The 18,200-nt window shown below is 38.6% G+C and overlaps 1 protein-coding gene across 2 annotated transcripts in view; it reads left to right on the forward strand.

Annotated features, from left to right (window-relative positions):
* Positions 1–18,200, forward strand: part of clocka (clock circadian regulator a) — a 132,385-nt gene that overhangs the window by 98,854 nt on the left and 15,331 nt on the right. For both annotated transcript variants that reach the window (XM_048595488.1, XM_048595494.1), the window contains exons 12-16: positions 4,265–4,412; positions 7,907–7,982; positions 10,353–10,491; positions 14,583–14,686; positions 16,212–16,358. In XM_048595488.1, coding sequence (XP_048451445.1) covers positions 4,265–4,412; positions 7,907–7,982; positions 10,353–10,491; positions 14,583–14,686; positions 16,212–16,358 — 614 coding nt within the window. The remainder of the gene's footprint in view (positions 1–4,264; positions 4,413–7,906; positions 7,983–10,352; positions 10,492–14,582; positions 14,687–16,211; positions 16,359–18,200) is intronic.

Raw genomic sequence — 18,200 nt, forward strand, 5'->3', positions numbered from 1 at the left:
CATCCACTCCTTCCACCACCGACGTTCCGTAGCAGGAGTGTTTACTATCTACAAAATGCATTGTAGAGATTCACCAAAGACCCTTAGACTGCATCTTCCAAACCCATGACCACTTCTTCTAAAAGGACAAGTGCAGCAGATACATGGGAACACACCACCTGCAAGTTCCCCTCCAAGCCACTCACCATCCTGACTTGGAAATGTTTCGCTTTTTCTTCATTGTTACTGGGTAAAAATCCTGGAATTGCCTCCTTAATGGCATTGTGGGTTAACCCACAGCAGGTAGACTGCAGCGGTTCAAAAAGGCAGCTCACCACCACCTTCTCAAGGGCAACTAGGGACAGGCAATAAATGTTGGCCAGCCAGCAATGCCCATATCCCACAAATGAGTTCAGAAAAGGACATGTGGCTATTTACCATCTTGCTGCATCTCCTCCAAATAAGTGAGGCTCGGTGCTGCCACAGACTGTGAATGTCGTGGGACAGTATTGAAGAATTGTACCATCTGCTGGAGCAGGTCTTGCAAACTGAAGGTGTGGTTGGCCATCCTATCCTGGTGGCTGTCACTAAATCTTATTGCAACTGGTTGCTTCCAAGGATCCACTAGAGATCTGTGTGGGATCTCTCCATCATCAACATATAAATATGTCAAGGCTTTTAATGACACTGTTTGTGCTAGATCATCTTATTCTCTTGTGATGAGGTCAATGTTGTAAACTGGTCAATAGGATTGACCAACATAGCTGGCTTCCCTGAGATATGGAAGTGCCAGTGTTGAACTGGGGTGGACAAAGTCAGAAGTCACACGACACCAGGTTATAGTCCAACAGGTATATTTGAAATCACAAGCTTTCAGAGCGTAACCCCTCCATCAGGTGAAGTGAGAGAGAAGCACACAGAACACAGAATTTATGGGCAGAGAAAGACCAAGGGCAGAGAGATCAAAAGGCCACACAAATAGTGTAAGTGGAGTGCCAAATAATAAATCTCTACATGTGATCTGAAGTGTTAAATAGTGTGAGGAAAGTGTCAACAGCTGAATAACAAACAAAGGGATGACCTATAATTTGATTAAATGAGGCAGGGAAATAATTACAAAAACTTAATTATGACGTGGTGCTGGAGACAAACCAAATGACTGGAATAACATGATAGGTATAACAGTCATATGCCGAGGGTCTAACCAAAGTAACAAGTAATCCAAAACTGTGCAAACTAATTAAGGTAGAGAGATCATAACAATTTATCCAGGTGATGGTGACAAAACAGGACAGTAAGGAAGATTTAACATATACAGAACAGTATTAAGGGGTCACATGTAGTGTGACATGATCCCAAGATCGCAGTTGAGGCTGTCATGGGTATGGAACTTGGCTATCAGTTTCAGCTCAGCGATACTGCATTGTTGTGTATCTTGAAGGCCGCCTTGGAGGACGCTTACCTGAAGATCCGAGGCTGATTGTCCTTGACTGCTGAAGTGTTCCCTGACTGGGAGGGAACATTCCTGTCTGGTGATTGCTGCGTGGTGTCCATTCATCAGTTGTCATAGCATCTGCATGGTCTTACCAATATACCATGCCTTGGTGCATCCTTGCCTGTGGCATATGAGAGAGACAACATTGACTGAGTCACATGAGTATCTGCCATGTACGTGATGGGTGGTGTTCCCACGTGATGAAGGCGGCTTCAACTGTGATCTTGGGTTCGTGTCGTGCTACATGTGACTCCACCACACTTCTGTGTGTAAAATCTTCCTCACTGTCCTGTTTTGTCACCATCACCTGGATAAATTGTTATGATCTCTCTACCTTAATTAGTTTGCACGGTTTTGGATTACTTGTTACTTTGGTTAGACCCTCGGCATATGACTGTTATACCTACCATGTTATTCCAGTCACCTGGTTTGTCTCCTGCACCACCTTATTTTTAATTTTTTGTAATTATCTCCCTGCTTCATTTATTTGGATTATAGGTCATCCCTTCGCTTGTTATTCAGCTGTTGACACTTTCCTCACACACTGTCTAACAATTCAGATCACCTGCAGGGACTTATTATTCGCACTCCATTCATACCATTTGTATAGTCTTTTGATCTTTGCCCTTGATCTATCTCTGCCCATAAATTCTGTGTTCTGTGTGCTTCTCTCTCACTTTACTTGATGAAGGGGCAATGCTCTGAAAGCTTGTGATTCCAAATAAACCTGTTGGACTATAACCTGGTGTTGTGTGACTTCTGACTTTGGCTTCCTCAAGGTTCAGGGCGCTATAGGCTGTACATATCTCATATTGAAAGCGCCATATCATAACATACAGTAGCCTCATGGTAATATTGCTGGATTAGTGATTCAGAGCATCTACCTGCAACTTCAGAGATCTAGGTTCAATTTCAACCATGGCACATAATAAAATTTGGATTTAAAAGAAAGTCATAATTCGATGATTTGCAGGTAGTTTAGGGGTGGCATAATTGCTCAGTGGTTAACTGCCTCTCAGTGCTAGCAGCACTGGTTCGATTCCAGTCTTGTGTGACTGTGTGGAGTTTTCACATTCTCCCCATGTTTATGTGCATTTCCCATAGTGCAAAGATGTGCAGGTTAGGTGGATTATAGCAATGGTTATTGTGGGCTTATGGAGATAGGGCAGGGGTCTGAGTGGGATGCTCTTTTAAAAGGTCAGTGCAGACCCAACGGGTCTGAGATGAGCAGTGGAGAATTGCATGTGATAACTGCCTAAAACTCACGAGGGAAAACCTCATGAAACTGCTGGAAATTGATACATGATTGGTTTTGTGGTATTATTCAGCCCCAATTCCTAAAGTTAAAATGCATATACTGAAATATGATCCTGTCACTAGACATTACAGAATTGACTAATAATAGGACAGATTTAGAAGTACATAACTAATTGACTATATATTTAGGGCTAATATGAGAATAATGATTACACTATTTTTGATAATTGTCGGTATTTGTGACAGCAGCAGAAAGCGAAATGTTCTTTTCACATTGTGAAACTTCTGTGCAACTCTGCATTAAGCCAATGTTACTTGGGATCTAAGGAGCATTGCATTTGATAGGCAAAGATCTGCAGAAGCGCTAGCATAAACAATTGGAGATCTCATTCATACGTTACTTCGTGATAAAGTTGAGACCTGACATCATAATCAAGAGAATAAGAGTTCAAATTCCATTGTGGCAATTTGAAAATATTGAATTTAGTAAAAATCTAGAAGTCATATATTAATTTCAACAAAAATGATTAGAGACTGTTGGATTGCCATAAAAAGCCAACAGATTAATGGAAGTAACACAGGAACTGGAGGAACACAGCAGGCCAGGCAGCATCAGAGGAGCAGGAAAGCTGACATTTCGGGTCGGGACCCTTCTTCAGAGAAAAAAAAAATTAATGGAAGTCCTATAATTACTATCTGGCCTCACTTGTATTTAATTCCAGTCCTACCCCATTGTAACTGAGTTAGAATAATACAAGGGCTAAAATGGTTAAATTGTATACATTGTATTAATTTGAATATAGAATATTGAAAAATGTTTCATCCAAGGTATTTAAAATGAATGAAGGGTGGTTAGTTAGCCGGAAAGAAACGCTTTGCTTTGGGACGGTTCTGAACAAGGAAGTATAACCTTAAATTTAGAGCTAAACTATTGATGGTAAATGATGTTAGAGAGTATTTTTGGAATTCTCTCCCACAATTAAATATAAAAGTTAGGTCAGTTGAAACTTTCAAAAGTGAGATTGATTGGTTTCTGTTCAGCAAAGTTATTCAGCATAAGAGAACCCAGAGGGTAGGTGGAATTAGATTGCATTTGAGCCATGATCTAATTTATGAAAAGAGCAGACTCTAGCTTCTGTTGTCTATTACTATTTCTATTGTTTGTCTTCCAAAGCCACCTAACATGGTATTCATTTGTATCAAACAAAAAAAGACTAGGAATGAAACTCACATCCTGAATTTTATTTTTAAAAGAAGTCTAACCTTCCTTTCTTTTAGCATTGGCACATCCACTGGATTTTTCTATGTCAGCCAGTAGCATAAGTTCATTTGAAATTTAGATGTGAAGAGTACCTGCAACTGGTTTAAAAAATAGTGATAACTGGCTGAAATTCTAATATTATCTGAAATAACTTAATTTTGTATTGTATAGTTTAAATATTGAATAGCCACATAGCTGATGCATGTATCCTGTGACTATAATAAATTTTCAATATGAATATATAACTATATATCAACCTATTTTCATTTCAGTAATGCAGTATGGAAAGGGCAAGTCCTGCCACTATAGATTTCTTACGAAAGGGCAACAGTGGATGTGGCTTCAGACTCACTATTATATTACTTATCATCAGTGGAACTCCAGGCCAGAATTCATTGTCTGTACGCATACTGTTGTAAGGTAAAATAAGTTCTGATACATGTAGCCTAGTTCAGCACATATTTTCATTCTTATTTGTAATCACATCTGCCAGTTAAAATCTGTGCCGCACTAATTACTTCAAACATTTAGCCAATTAAGTTTTAAGACCCATGTAAAATGTTTACCAAAGAGGAAGAAATGTCCGTTGAGAGCCCTTGAGGGAAGCAGCTCCCATTTTTCTTGACAGAAAATGATCCTGTTATTTTTATTTTTTGTAATGTGTTAGAAAGTTCCACAAAAGTGTCACCTTCCATTATACAAGTGTTGAGCAACACATCATTATATATTCTGTATGTGAATCTCCAGAGATTATGCAGCCTTAAAAATTGGAGGTTTGAAGTTCTTCTGAGTCTCCAAGAGTTATATATTCATGTTTTAATGATCTCCGCCAGAAAGACATGCACTTAAGCAGTGCCTTTCACGACCACTGAATGATGGCTTAAACTGCTATTTCTGACAAATGAAGTAATTTGAAGTCTAGATACTATTGTAACGTAGGAAACACAACTGGCAATTTGTTCACAGTAAACTGCTACAAACTACAAAATGATAATAACTAAATAATTTGTTTCTAAAAATGTTGTTTGAGAGAATAAGTATTAGCAAGACACCAAGAGTTACATCCCTGCTCTCTGTCAAATGAGATCTTTTGCATCTACTTGAGAGGACAAATATTTAATGTCTCATCTGAACTATGACACCTCTGACATGCATTGTGCCCTGCACTGCTGTATCAGCCTTGATTTTTATCCTGAAGTGCTAGAACTGAACGTGAATTCACCCTGGCAGATATTCCACCAAAGCATTTGCATTTCTATTGTTTGACATAATTTCTCACAACAGGCAGCTCTTAAACCAATTAAATGCCATGACTCCTGCTTTACACATACTCCATAATGTTTCCTATAAATAATTATACAGTTTTACTTCATGCCAAGGATTCACTATATATTTGCATAAGGAAACCACAGAAGCAGTATGTCACTAACAAAATGGCAGTTCTGCTAATGGTATTTATAAATATGACTGAGAAAGAAGCAGTAACTCTGTGGTTATGTTCTTTGCATAGATTCTCACCTGCCATCGGTGTTTAGTGTCTGCCTGTCTTAGATCAGTCAAAAAAAAGGCTACAATTATGGCATGTAGCTGACAATGGGAAAATTGCCCATTTATGCCCTGTGCACAAAGAGCAGGAGAGACCCATCCCAGTCAATTATTGCCCTGTAAAGCTCTTCTCAGTTATCACAAAGTAATATATGGTTGACACTACTGGCACTTAGTCACCAGTAACTGGTTTACTGATGCTGAGATAAAATAAAAGTACTGCAGATGCTAGAGATCAGAAATAGAAACATGAAGAGTCACATTAGTCTCAAAATGTTATCTGTGTTTCTCTACGCCGATGCTACCAACTGGCTGAGTTTCTGCAGCACTTCCAATTTTTAACATTGATACTTGGATTTGGTTCTGCCAGGGCCACTTGTCTGTAGGCGTCGTTAAATCTTGACCCAAACGTGGACCAAAAAGCTGACTTTGAGGTGAGGTGGGAGTTACTGCCATTGACATCAAGGCAGCATGTGACCGAGTTGATATTAAGCACCCGTAGTAGAATTGAAGTCAATGAGAATTCAGTATGTAGTGGGCGAAAGCTCTCTGGTTAAAATCAAAGCTAGCACAAAAGAAGTCAGTTGTTATGGGCTAATGACCTCAACCCCAGAATGTCGCTGTAGGAGTTCCCCAGGCTGTGTCCTAGAACCAACCATGATCACCAACTTCTTTAATGAGATTGTAGACTTGTTCACCAAGCCGATGAGTTTGATTGTAGACGTTTCGTCACCCTGCTAGGTAACGTTGTCAGTGCGTCTCCGATGAAATTTTGGTGTTCTGTCTCGCTCGTTATTTATATGCCTCTGAGGAAGGATCACCAGACTCGACGACACGTTAAATCTGTTTTCTCCTTCACAGATGCTGCCAGACCTGCTGAGCTTTTCCAGCAACTTTGTTCTTGTTCCTGATTTACAGCATCCGCAGTTCTTTTGGATTTTATTTATATGCCTCGATTTGCCGGGGTGGTTGGCATCACTTCCAGTTTTGTTTTTCAGTGGTTTGTATATTGGGTCCAGTTCACTGTGTTTGTTGATGGAGTTCTGGTTGGAATGCCAGGCTTCCAGGAATTCCCTGACATGTCTCTGTTTGGCTTGTGCTATTATGGATGTGTTGTCCCAGTTGAATTCGTGTCCTTCGTTGTCCGTGTATACTGAGAGCAGTGAGAACTGGTCGTGTCTCTTGGTGGCTAGTTGGTGTTCGTGTATCCTTATCGTCAGTTTTCTGTCAGAAGCTAATATGAGTCAATGATCATCTTCAATGAGAAAATCCACCCATCTCCTTTCAATGATGTTATCATTGTTAAATGCTCCACCGTTGACATCATGGGTGTCACCATGGACTAAAAACTTAACTGGAGCAGGTCAGACACTGGCAGTTCTATGCAGAGTAACTCACCTCCTGACACACTCCTGTCTTTTAACCATATGCCGGATACAAGTCAGAATTGTGATGGACTACTCCCCAGTTGCCTCGAGCAGTAACAGGTTCAGCAATATTTCCAAACCCAAATGGGTTCCAGGGCAAAACAACTACTTGATTCACACCCAAACACTACTTTAAACATTTACTCCCTCCACCATAGGCATGCTGTGGCTTAAATTGTACCATCAGAAAGGTGCACTGCAGCTACTCGCCAAGGTTCCTTCAGTAGCACCTTCCAAATCCACCATCCCTACCACCCTGAGGAGCAGTACAGCAGCAACAAATTCCACTTTGTCATGTATCACAATGACTTAGAACTATATTGCTGTTCCATCACGTTTGCTGGATCAAAATCCTAGATCTCTCCAGAACAGTACTGTGGATGTAGCTACACGGCATGAATTGCAGCAGATCAAGAATAGGTCATCAGCACTTTATTTAGGGCAATTAGGATAGACAATAATACCCATATCCCATGAATAGAAAATGATCATGATTGAACAAATCTAGGAAAGAAGATTATAACATTGCCAAAGATCAAATTCTGTTTGCAATAGGAGATTTTCTTAAAAATTATAAGAATACAGACATTGAGAAGTCATGGAATAAAAACATACTGATCCATCTAACATCCCTGACATAGTTGGGATGTATTATTGCAACATAAACAGATTCTCCTAAACCTCCCAGGCCATGGACATATTTTAAAAGAACAGGACCACTAGTGGGAAAATAACATGGAAATTCATCTCACACCCATTTAAGTGATTGAAACTAGTTCATGAAGATCACATTCAGCCTACAATGACCTACTGTAGATAACTTCTAAACTTAAAAGCAATCATTAAGCTAACTTAGGGAAGTACCACAAAGGCAGTGTGCATTAAAGTTGACGTAAAATGTGGATATTATGACATTGTTGCAAATTCTCATATGTCATGCAGCTACGCAGAAGTGCGTGCAGAGAGAAGAAGGGAGCTTGGCATAGAAGAGTCTCCACCAGATATTATTGCTGACAAGGTAAAGTACAGTAATGTATACGGAGTAAATAGTGGACGCTCAGTTGTCTAATTTAAGGCAGGAATGCACACCATTGATTTTACAAACCTAAGACCAGTAATTCTTCTACCCATATGACAAATCACCATTTGTAGCAGAAATGACAGTGTGGCAAAAAGGTGATCATTCCACCAATTAAAGAACAATAGGCATATGTTACTTGACATACAATGATAAAATAAGTTTTAAAAAGTACGTATTCTAAGAAAATATGCATATTATCATATATCTGTTCTGAGGAAGGGTCACCGGACCTGAAACATTAACTCTGTTTATTCCTTCACAGATGCTGCCAGACATGCTGAGCTTTTCCAGCAACTTTGTTTTTGTTCCTGATTTACAGCATCCACAGCTCTTTTAGTTTTTATCATATATCAAGTTTGTTTCACACTACTTTGAATATGTTTGGAAAATCTGGTGGTCAGATTTAGGGTATGAAGAAGCACAAATGCTAAGGTGCAAAGTGTACATTTATAAACCTTAGACCTGGGAATTCAGTGGTCTTGCACCAGTTTTGGGGGAAGGATAAAGGTGGAGTGGTGTCCACTCTCATTCATTATTGGAAGTGTAAAACTAAAAATCAAATTAGGTTGCTCTCTGGTATCCAGGGTTCATACTTTGTACCTGACTTGCTATGTGCTAAACTCATCCATGAACTCATGATGCTAACAAGAAACAAGGAACTCAAGATCACTGTTCAAAGGTCTCAGACACTGCATACACTTTAGTTAGGGGGTCAGTTAACTCAGCTGGCTGGATGGCTGGTTTGCAACGCAGAGCGATGCCAACAGCTGACGAAATATTAGCTTGGGAGCAAGGGGCTTTATTGAAATGGTAAGCAATTGAAAGATCAGGTCATTCTTATGAACAGAGCGGAGGTCATCTAGTCTGTGTATGCTGTCGCCGCTGTAAAGGAGACCATATCGTGAGTAGCCAGTATAGTAGACCAGATTGACAAAAGTACAAGTAAAACAAGGCTTCACCTGAAAGGTGTTTGGGGCCTAGGACAATGAAGAGGTGAATGGGGTAGTGTTACACCTGCAATTGCATGGGAAGGTGCCACGGCAAAATGATGAAGTTTTGTGTAATGGAGCAGAGGATCAGTGTGTCACAGAAGGAACGGTTCCTGTGTAATACTGACAGTGAAGAGGAGCTGCAAATGAGTTTAGGTGATCCTGTTGGAGGAGGCAGAAATAGCCAAGGATAGCCCTTTGAATGCAGAGACTAGTGGGTGAAAAGTAAAGACAGAGGGAATATTAACATTGTTCTGGGAAAGAGGGGAAGGAATGAGGGCAGAAGTGTGAGAAATGGCTCAGATATGCCGAGAGCCTGTCAACCACAGCAAACGGAGTCCTCAGTTTAGGGCAATGGGCACACGGAAACACCGTCACTTCTGAATTTCCTTCCAAGACACACACAATCTCAACTTCACCATACTTTACCCTTTCTTCTTTATCATTGGATTAAACTCTTGGATCATTTTACCTACCTTACCATGCGAACCCTTTACCACTTGGAACTTTGAAAATAAGGCATCCAAGGATGGTCAATAGATGTCTGCTTTGCCAGCACAACCAAAAGCTATAAAACCCAACAAGCAGTTTAAATGGTGTGAAATAACTGGATCAACAAAGGAAGCAAATAAAAGGGACATGACATATAGTGACCAATTTCAAAATTTGACCAGAGGGGAAGAATTCTAATAGTTCTTACTAAATGTTGATTGGGCACATCAATTTTTGCCAACAGACCTGTAACGAAATGAGTCTCACTTCATTGATGATCAGGAGAATACATTGAAAACTACAATATAAGACTGCAGCAAATGTTTTCCTCTGTCTAGTAAATTGCTCTCCTCGTTTTATTTAAGTGATGCTGGAGTAAAATAGGTAAGATATACTGAATCCCCAATAATCAACGTGCTTGGGTTTACAGTTGATCTGAAACATAACTGGATTAGTCATATGAATTCTTTGGATTATAAGAGCAAGTCAAAGACTGGAATTCTGAGGTGGATAACTTACCGTGACTGCTCAGAGCCTCTAAAATCAGAAAGGCATATCAGGAGTGTGATGGAAAATTCTCCACCTGCTTGGATGAGTGCAGTTCCAATGATCAAGAAGCTTGAGACCATCTAGGACAAAGTATCCTCACAAACTTCAATATTGATTCTTGCCATCACTGCACAGTGGGAGGTACCACTGCAACATTGAGTTTTTATGCTAAGTGCTTGGAGAGAGAACTTTCTTTATCAAGTTCAAATTTATGATTATTGACATTAGAGAACAAGTGTTTTTTTTTTCTTGCTATTTCCCTACCTTTTGCCACCAGGATTCAAGATTTGATACTAAGCCAGATGCGGTCAGTGTCAAGGAGGCACTGGAAAGATTTGATCACAGCCATACACCATCTGCTTCCTCGAGGAGTTCAAAGAAGTCGTCTTCACATACAGCAGTGTCTGATCCGGCATGTAAGTTTCAGGAATAATATGCATACATTTTATGGGATAATTATTATCGCTGACAAATTATTGATAACTGATTAATTTAATAAAACTCCAAAGTAGTTTCTGACAGTTCATTTGTATAATATTTCTCACTGAGCACATAAACATTAGTGATACAATCGCTCGATCAATCTGTATAATGTACATGTAATTTTTTTTGTTTTTTTGTGGAAATAAAAAAAAAGAACTGTTTTAAAACCGGACTTTATAAGGGTTGTGACATGATTTGAAAGCAAGTATACTCATTATGAACACTGTTTGTACAGCTATGGGTTATAGCAGTGTTCTGATGAACCAAAGCTGAATGTTGTGTACAAATGCAGGTTTGGATGGCAACAAGTAGCGCACTGTAACAAAGGTCTTCTGCCTGCCAACAATTATATGATTGGTTCACTAGTAATGGAACAGCATGGGACTGTGAACAAGTTACAGAGAAGCCTTAAACCACTACCAGCTCAGGAGCACACTCTGTTCTCGGCAGTAAACCACTTTAAACCTAAAGAAAATCAGCTTATTTTTCATTCAGTATTACTGTAAGCCTTGACTTCTAATCAGCAATGCAAAGACTTTAGATCAGTGAACGAGCCACCCTATAATCTCTTACAAAGCAGTGGAAGGACCTGAGAAAGAGCAACTGAGAAGCAGTATTGTGACCAGCACAAGAATCATCTCAATAACTGTTGTGGACGTGAACTACTTATCTGCTTTCTTTTCTTCCACTGTCCATAACCCATGTTTGTTTCCTGTGAGTGTATGTGTAAGGGTGAATTTAAGGGTATTTGAGTTTAAATTTGTAGAGTTGTATTCTGACAGCTCATAACTGTTTACCAGTGTAATTGAAGTCAGGAATGTGATGAAATACTCCCCAGTTACCTGGATGAGTACAACTCCAACAGCACTTGAGAATTTTGTTAAATATTTGTATAATGTTAGTTATCGGCCTATTTTCTGGCTCAACAGCCATAGTTCCCAAATTATTAATGCGACTGCTATCTCTTCCCCTAATTCTTTCTTTCAGAAGGTATCAACATAATTCAGCGTTTATTCTCTTTAAGTTTGATTAGTTTATTTAATATTTTTATTTTAATCACATATCACATTTCTAATCTTATTCATGATCGTATATAACTGAAGCAAAGTAATTATTTAATATTGTTTCCATTTCTTTATTGTTGCATATGATAGTAAACTGTCTATAATTAACTCCTTATTCCCATCCTGACTTTATTTGTGTGCCTGTTAAACATTTTACTATTTAAGTTTTGGACCTTGATTTAATTTCATAAGTTCCTTTATATCTTCCTTTATTAAAAATATTCTTCTGATTTCTTTATATTCTTTATTTAGAAGCACTTTCTGCTTTCTGTGTATCTCACTAATTTTGTTTCTGATTTACAGCATCTGCAATTCTTTCGGTTTTTATTCACTAATATGTCTGTCTCTTCAATCTCAATTTTTCCATATCACTTTATCCAAAGTGTCTGATTAGTGTTTTGTCATGCCCATTAAAGACACATCATGTTCATAACTGTTAAAATGCAAAACTTATTCAATGAGAAGTCAGGTGACCTCATCTGTGTGTTCAAGGAAGTAACTCTTTGACTCGAAGACAAACAAACGGGCATAAAAGTTTTCAGGTCCTGACCTGAAACGTCAACTTCCCTGCTCCTCTGATGCTGCCTGGTCTGCTGTGTTCCTCCAGCTCCATGGTGTGTTGTCTCCGACTCCAGCATCTGCAGTTCTTGCTATCTCCAGGCGTAAAAGTTTAACTACTCATCTCTTGAAAACCAGTAGATTGTTGATAAAATAATAAAAGGTCTATTGTCTACCAACAAGCTAACCAATGATCTAGTCATTGGAAATATAACGGAAGTGGATTGTGGGTTGGACCTTGAAGAACCATATTTAGTAATGACAGAAGAAAGCTGTGTTGACCATGTGACAGCAACCATCTTCCAGAGGCAGTTTAATAAGGCACGCTTTAGAGGAAATAGGAGCAGCAGTAATATTTGTACTAGGAAAGGATCTGAAGTCTGGAACATCATTAGGTATTCAACCCAATACAATTTTGGATGCATCAAAATAGATACATGACCCCAAATGATAATGAGACCACAGAAGTTGACCGTGTTTCTAACAAAAAGTTTGTCACTTTAGGAAAAACCTGCAAACAACTTCTGCATATTACTTTGACCATTGAACCTGCATCCGAATCATACCTCAGTGCTAAAGAAAATATTCCTAAATCCTGTAACATTAGTTTCCAAAACCAGGCAGCAACATGATTTGTTAACTGTAAAAGTGGACTATTCTCTCCAATTGTACTTTCCTGACATGTGTTTGTATGTGTGCTTGTAAAGAGTGAGTGCAGTAGCATTCAGTGTTTAAACATTCCTGTTCATCTTGTAAACCCACAAAGCCTGCTGCTGGTTACTCAAATTGTCTAAATTTTCTGGGGTTGAAGGATGAATGCCATTTTAAATGTTTCACACTACTGTTTTACATGATGGTTTGCCAATAACTTTATCTGTTCTATTTTTTCAAATTCTACTCTCAACCCCTCAATCATTTTTTCTTCCAGTGTTTTACCTTACTGTTTTATCAAACTTAGATTCTTCTCAATTATTTTCTTAAAAGTGTATAATATTAGGATCTTAATACATTGATATTCCCCTATTTTCATGTCTTTTACCTGATTTTCCTATTTCTTCATTGTTTATTAGATCCAGTGCCAAATGTTTCCTTAACCACATTATCTTATCCCGCTTTACTGACCTCATAGCGAATTAATATCAGACTTGTTGAAATATTCCATGATAATTCTGAGTTTCTCTACTTATTTCTGCAATTTACAATGGACAATGACTGCATTATTGCACAGGCAACTTAACTCTTTTAATTATTGTTCCTCTTTCTTTACTTCTGACCATCTTTTATAATCCTCTTCCATAGTTGTATTTGTACCCCTGCCTCACTTTTTGTTTACTCTTTCCAGTGCACTGCTATTTTTGTTTATAGTTGAGCTGATTTTTTTTCCTGTATATCCCTTCCCTGTCTTACTAGTTGAAGCCTCTGCTGCCTCCCTATTTACCTTTTCTCTATAAAATAATTGTCAATACATTTAAAAATGACAATTTGTCATGTTTAAAATGCTTGGGGACAGCTTAAGAATGGTGTCATATATGTAAAAATCATTTCTTGTTTTCAGTCAAACTTGGGAACCACTCAGGGCTAGAAGAGTTAAACTGTGAGGAAAGTTTCATAGACTAGGCTTGTATTTTCATAAATAAAGAAGAATTAAGAGGTTATCTAGTTGAGGAATTAAAAGGGCAAAATAAAAGTGAAACTATTTCCTGTGATAGCAGGTTCTGAAACAAGGTGCTCAATATTAGAGAGAGGCTATTCAGTAGTAAAGCCAGGAATTACAGCATCCTCGCACAAATATTAATGGAAATCTAAATCACAAAAAAAACTTTTGAGGCTATGTTGAACAAATTTAAAACTGCATTATATAGATTTTTGTTAATTAGGACAATTATGGAGCAAGAGTTGATAAATAGAATTTCAGGTACAGATGAGCCATGACTTTATTAAATAGGTTATTTTCCCTATGTTCTCACTTCATTAACACCTTTCCATCTCTGCATATAGGCTGGGGTCATGACACTATCCTTTATCTCCCATGTAAGTGATAGTCCAGCTGCTAATATCTTTGACAACAAAGAAACTACAAAAAGACAAAATCCATTGATTTCTTTTTCTCGATGAAAGTGATAAGAAAATGATTTGTAGTCAATATCCTTCATCAGGATTCATACCCAAAATGTTAATTCTCCTGCTTCTCTGATGCTGCCTGACCTGCTGTGTTCCTCCAGCTGCACACTGTATTGACTCTGACTCCAGCATCTGCAGTTCTTGCTATCTCCGAGAAAATGATTGTAATTGTGTTTCTTTGATATGCTTTACTCATGAGTACTAATTTTTGAACCATTAAATCATTCTACTTGTTTCTTCTTTTTTGATTCTGAATGTTTTTAATTTTCTCATTTTAACAGCAACACCTACAAAACGACTTACTGACACAAACACTCCTCCACTACCGAAAGTAATGTATGGTCATGAAAGAACCCCCCAGAGAAGGGCATCACTGAGCAGCCAGGTGAGATTGGAAGTTTTTTTTTAAACAAAACATTTCTTTCTTGATGGACCAGTAGGAGGATTTTTAAAGAGCCCCGTAAGTCTGTTTTTTTTCTAAAATATCGCTATTATATGGTTGATTTTCTTCACTTGCTTATGGCCTGTTTCACTAGATTTTTAAATCAGGCACATTTCTAAAAGACAAAACTGGATGTTGTAAGATGAATCCTCACCACAGCTCAACAAATCTGAAAGGAAATGGGGCATATTTAAAATATTTTTAAAAATTGGCTGTTGTGACTTGAATGCTGTGATTTAAGTTCTAAAATAAGTGGGATGGCCAGTCTAGGAGATTCCCAGTGGTTGATTTGAGGAGAGTGCCTGATGTTGCAAAGTTATGCGGCTGTTTCAAGTCCTTTTGAGCTAAGAGGAGCAGAAACCTGAACAGGTAATCCTTAAGATCCTGACAACACAAAACGTCTTGGTAAACAAAATCAGATGTGTGATGTTGCTGATGAAAGCTTTTCTCTCTCTCTCAGACCAGTGCATGCAGTGGCATCAAACTGTGAGCATGACTTACAATCTTAAATTGGTTGTCAGCATAATGCTTCTCACACTCAGAATTATCCAGCAAATGTTGTTCAATTACAGAATACCATTTAATGATGAACAGTGTACAGGTGTTTCACACTATAGAAAATCGCCATGGGAAATCGCTATATAAAATTGCTATACCTGTATAATAGAAAGTTTGCGTTATCCAAATGGCATCCACTATTCGTCAACTGCATTACAGCCAATTTGTGTTATTGAAACACGCGTTATAGCAGAAATACCCTGTATAGCAAGTTTTGAAAGAACAGGATGGATGCACACAGTCTTTGGGACCTGGACCTTCATACCTGGCATCACACCAGCAATGTAATTCATATACTGTTGGTATATCAAACAGCATATCCCTTCAGGTGTCATTCTAATTAGAGTCAACCAGCTGAATGTAAAATTTAAACAAGTTAACTGTAGGTCAGCATTAATGAGTGCAATCTCTATGACCATGCTTCTACCAATCAGAGCCCACTTCAGTCAGCACTGTACAGTCTTGCAGGATAGTTGTTAGTTTTCCCAAGAATTGGTATTCTTGGGACATGTCCTGTTGAGTGAAAGAAACTTCCACAAAATATGCCTCTTTTCATCACTGGTGGAATGGAAATGTAGGACTACTGCTGTTCTTTTTTTTTTTTTAGTTTCCTACATAGCCTACTCTCAAGCATAAGTTGATTTTTAAATCTGTCCTTTGAAGCTCCTCTAGGGTCTATGATTAAACTGGCCATGAAAAGAGTGAAAATGCTGAAGTGAAATGATTGATATAGTTCAAATCATAATGAATATAATGTTCTTCTGCTTCACTGTTTGCACTAAGCCACCTAGAAGGTTCTGAAATGTATGTAGCTGTTGATTATATCAAGTATGTTTACTGTAAGTACTTACAAACTTATAACCTCAATTACTTGAATTAGAGTGCATATAAATGTTATATTGTGTTGCAGTTCTCAGTACAGCTAGGGGCTATGCAGCACCTAAAGGAGCAGTTGGAACAGAGGACACAGATGTTGGAAGCAAATATTCAGCGTCAGCAAGAAGAACTTCGAAAAATCCAAGAGCAGCTTCACCTTGTCCAAGGACAGGGAGTTCAGGTAGATCAAACAGAACAGATGATAATTAAGCAGAACTTTTTATGGCAATGTTAGGGTCACTAATCCCAATATATCATAACTTGATGCTAAAATAATGGGCATTTAAATAATTCCTGTACCTCGGTGTGAGGCTTTTTTTTTCTTTTATGTGATGGACAGCATTGGTAAGACCAACATTTGGTCCATCCCTAGTTGTACTGAATGACTGATAGACATCTTCAGGGGATACTTAAGAGTGGACCACATTAATATGCACTAGGAGTCATGTGTACGCCAAACCAGGTAAGGATAACAGATTCCTAAAGAACAAATTACAGACAATTGGGTTTTTACTATAATTAACAACTGTTTGATAGTCACTATTACTGAGATTAGTTTTCAATTTCATAATTATTAATTGAATTTAAATTTCACCAGTTGCTATGATGTGATTTGAACCTGATTCTCCAGGGCATTAGTGATATTACCTCTACTCCACTATGTCCTCTTCTTGACCTTCCATTGCACCTGCTATGCTGAAGTTGGGAGTTTTGACAACTTGGACTCCCATATGCACAAAGTACTTTTTCAGTTCATGGCTCAACTGTACGTTCTGGTTTTAGAATCTGAATAGTGACAGTTAGGTGTGTTGTTGGTCCACAGAGAGTGCAACACCAAGCCTGATCTTTTTCATCATGGTTCAACCTTAACATAGCTAGCAGTGTCACTGAGGTGTAGTAAGGGGTAGGAAAGAACCTTGGTTAAGTTTTACAACTTGAAGAAAGCTTGCCTGATAACACTCCTGAAAAATGGATTAGTACATCTCCATTTTGTGTTCTTGCTTCAAAAATGAACTTCACATTTTGCCACATTATACTCCATTTGTCAACGGTTTACCCATTTACTTAATCTATCAATATCTTTTTGGAAACTGTTCATATCCCTCTCATAACTTGCCTTTCTACCTATTTTTGTGTCATCTGCAAATTTGGCTACACTGCATTTGCTTCCTTCCTCCAAGTCATGAATGTATATTGTAAACCATTACAGTCCCAGCATTCATCCCTGTGGAACCCCACTGGTTACAGGTTACTCACTTGTAAAAGTTTTGTGAAACAGTTGTTGCAAAACTTGTAAACCACAATCTACAAAATGAAGTGGAAGAACTCCTGAACTGAGGCAGTCTCGAATGTTTTAACTTTGAACTAAGTAAGCATTTGCAGAGCAGAGGCTTCCTTTACCCTAGGTAGTTGTAGTTGTGAGAAGTTGGATAAATAACTTAGATCACATTCAGCAAGGAAGTTGATTGTGTAGAATACTAATGAACATTTTAATCCTGTAACATAGACTGAAGCATATGGGTATGAATTGTACATATTTTTCAATCAAATTTTTTGGAAGGGTTCTTGCCAGAAGGCCTTGCAGGTTTTCTTGTCCTTTTTTACCAAACCTACCTCATTATTTACCTCTGGTACCCTGCCACATGCTATCTTTCACATCAATTTCCACCTTATTTATCATAGAATCCCTCCAGTGGCCCAACAGGTCCATACTGACCCTCCGAAGAGCATCCCACCCAGTCCCATCCTCCTACTCTATCCCTGCATTTTGTATGGCTAACCCATCTAACCTGCACATCCCTAAACACTATGGGCAATTTAGCATGGCCAATCCACCTAACTTTCACATCTTTGGACTGTGGAAGCAAACCGGAGTACCAAGCGGAAACCCATGCAGACACAGGGAGAATGTGCAAACTCCACACAGACAGCCGCCTGAGGGTGGACTTGAACCTGGGTCCCTGGTACTGTGAGGCAGCAGTGCTAACCATTGAGCCACTGTGCTGCCCTGCAAATACTTACG

The sequence above is a fragment of the Rhincodon typus genome, chromosome 1 (genome assembly GCF_021869965.1).
Source record: "Rhincodon typus isolate 14 chromosome 1, sRhiTyp1.1, whole genome shotgun sequence".
In the NCBI taxonomy this organism is placed as follows: Eukaryota; Metazoa; Chordata; class Chondrichthyes; order Orectolobiformes; family Rhincodontidae; genus Rhincodon; species Rhincodon typus.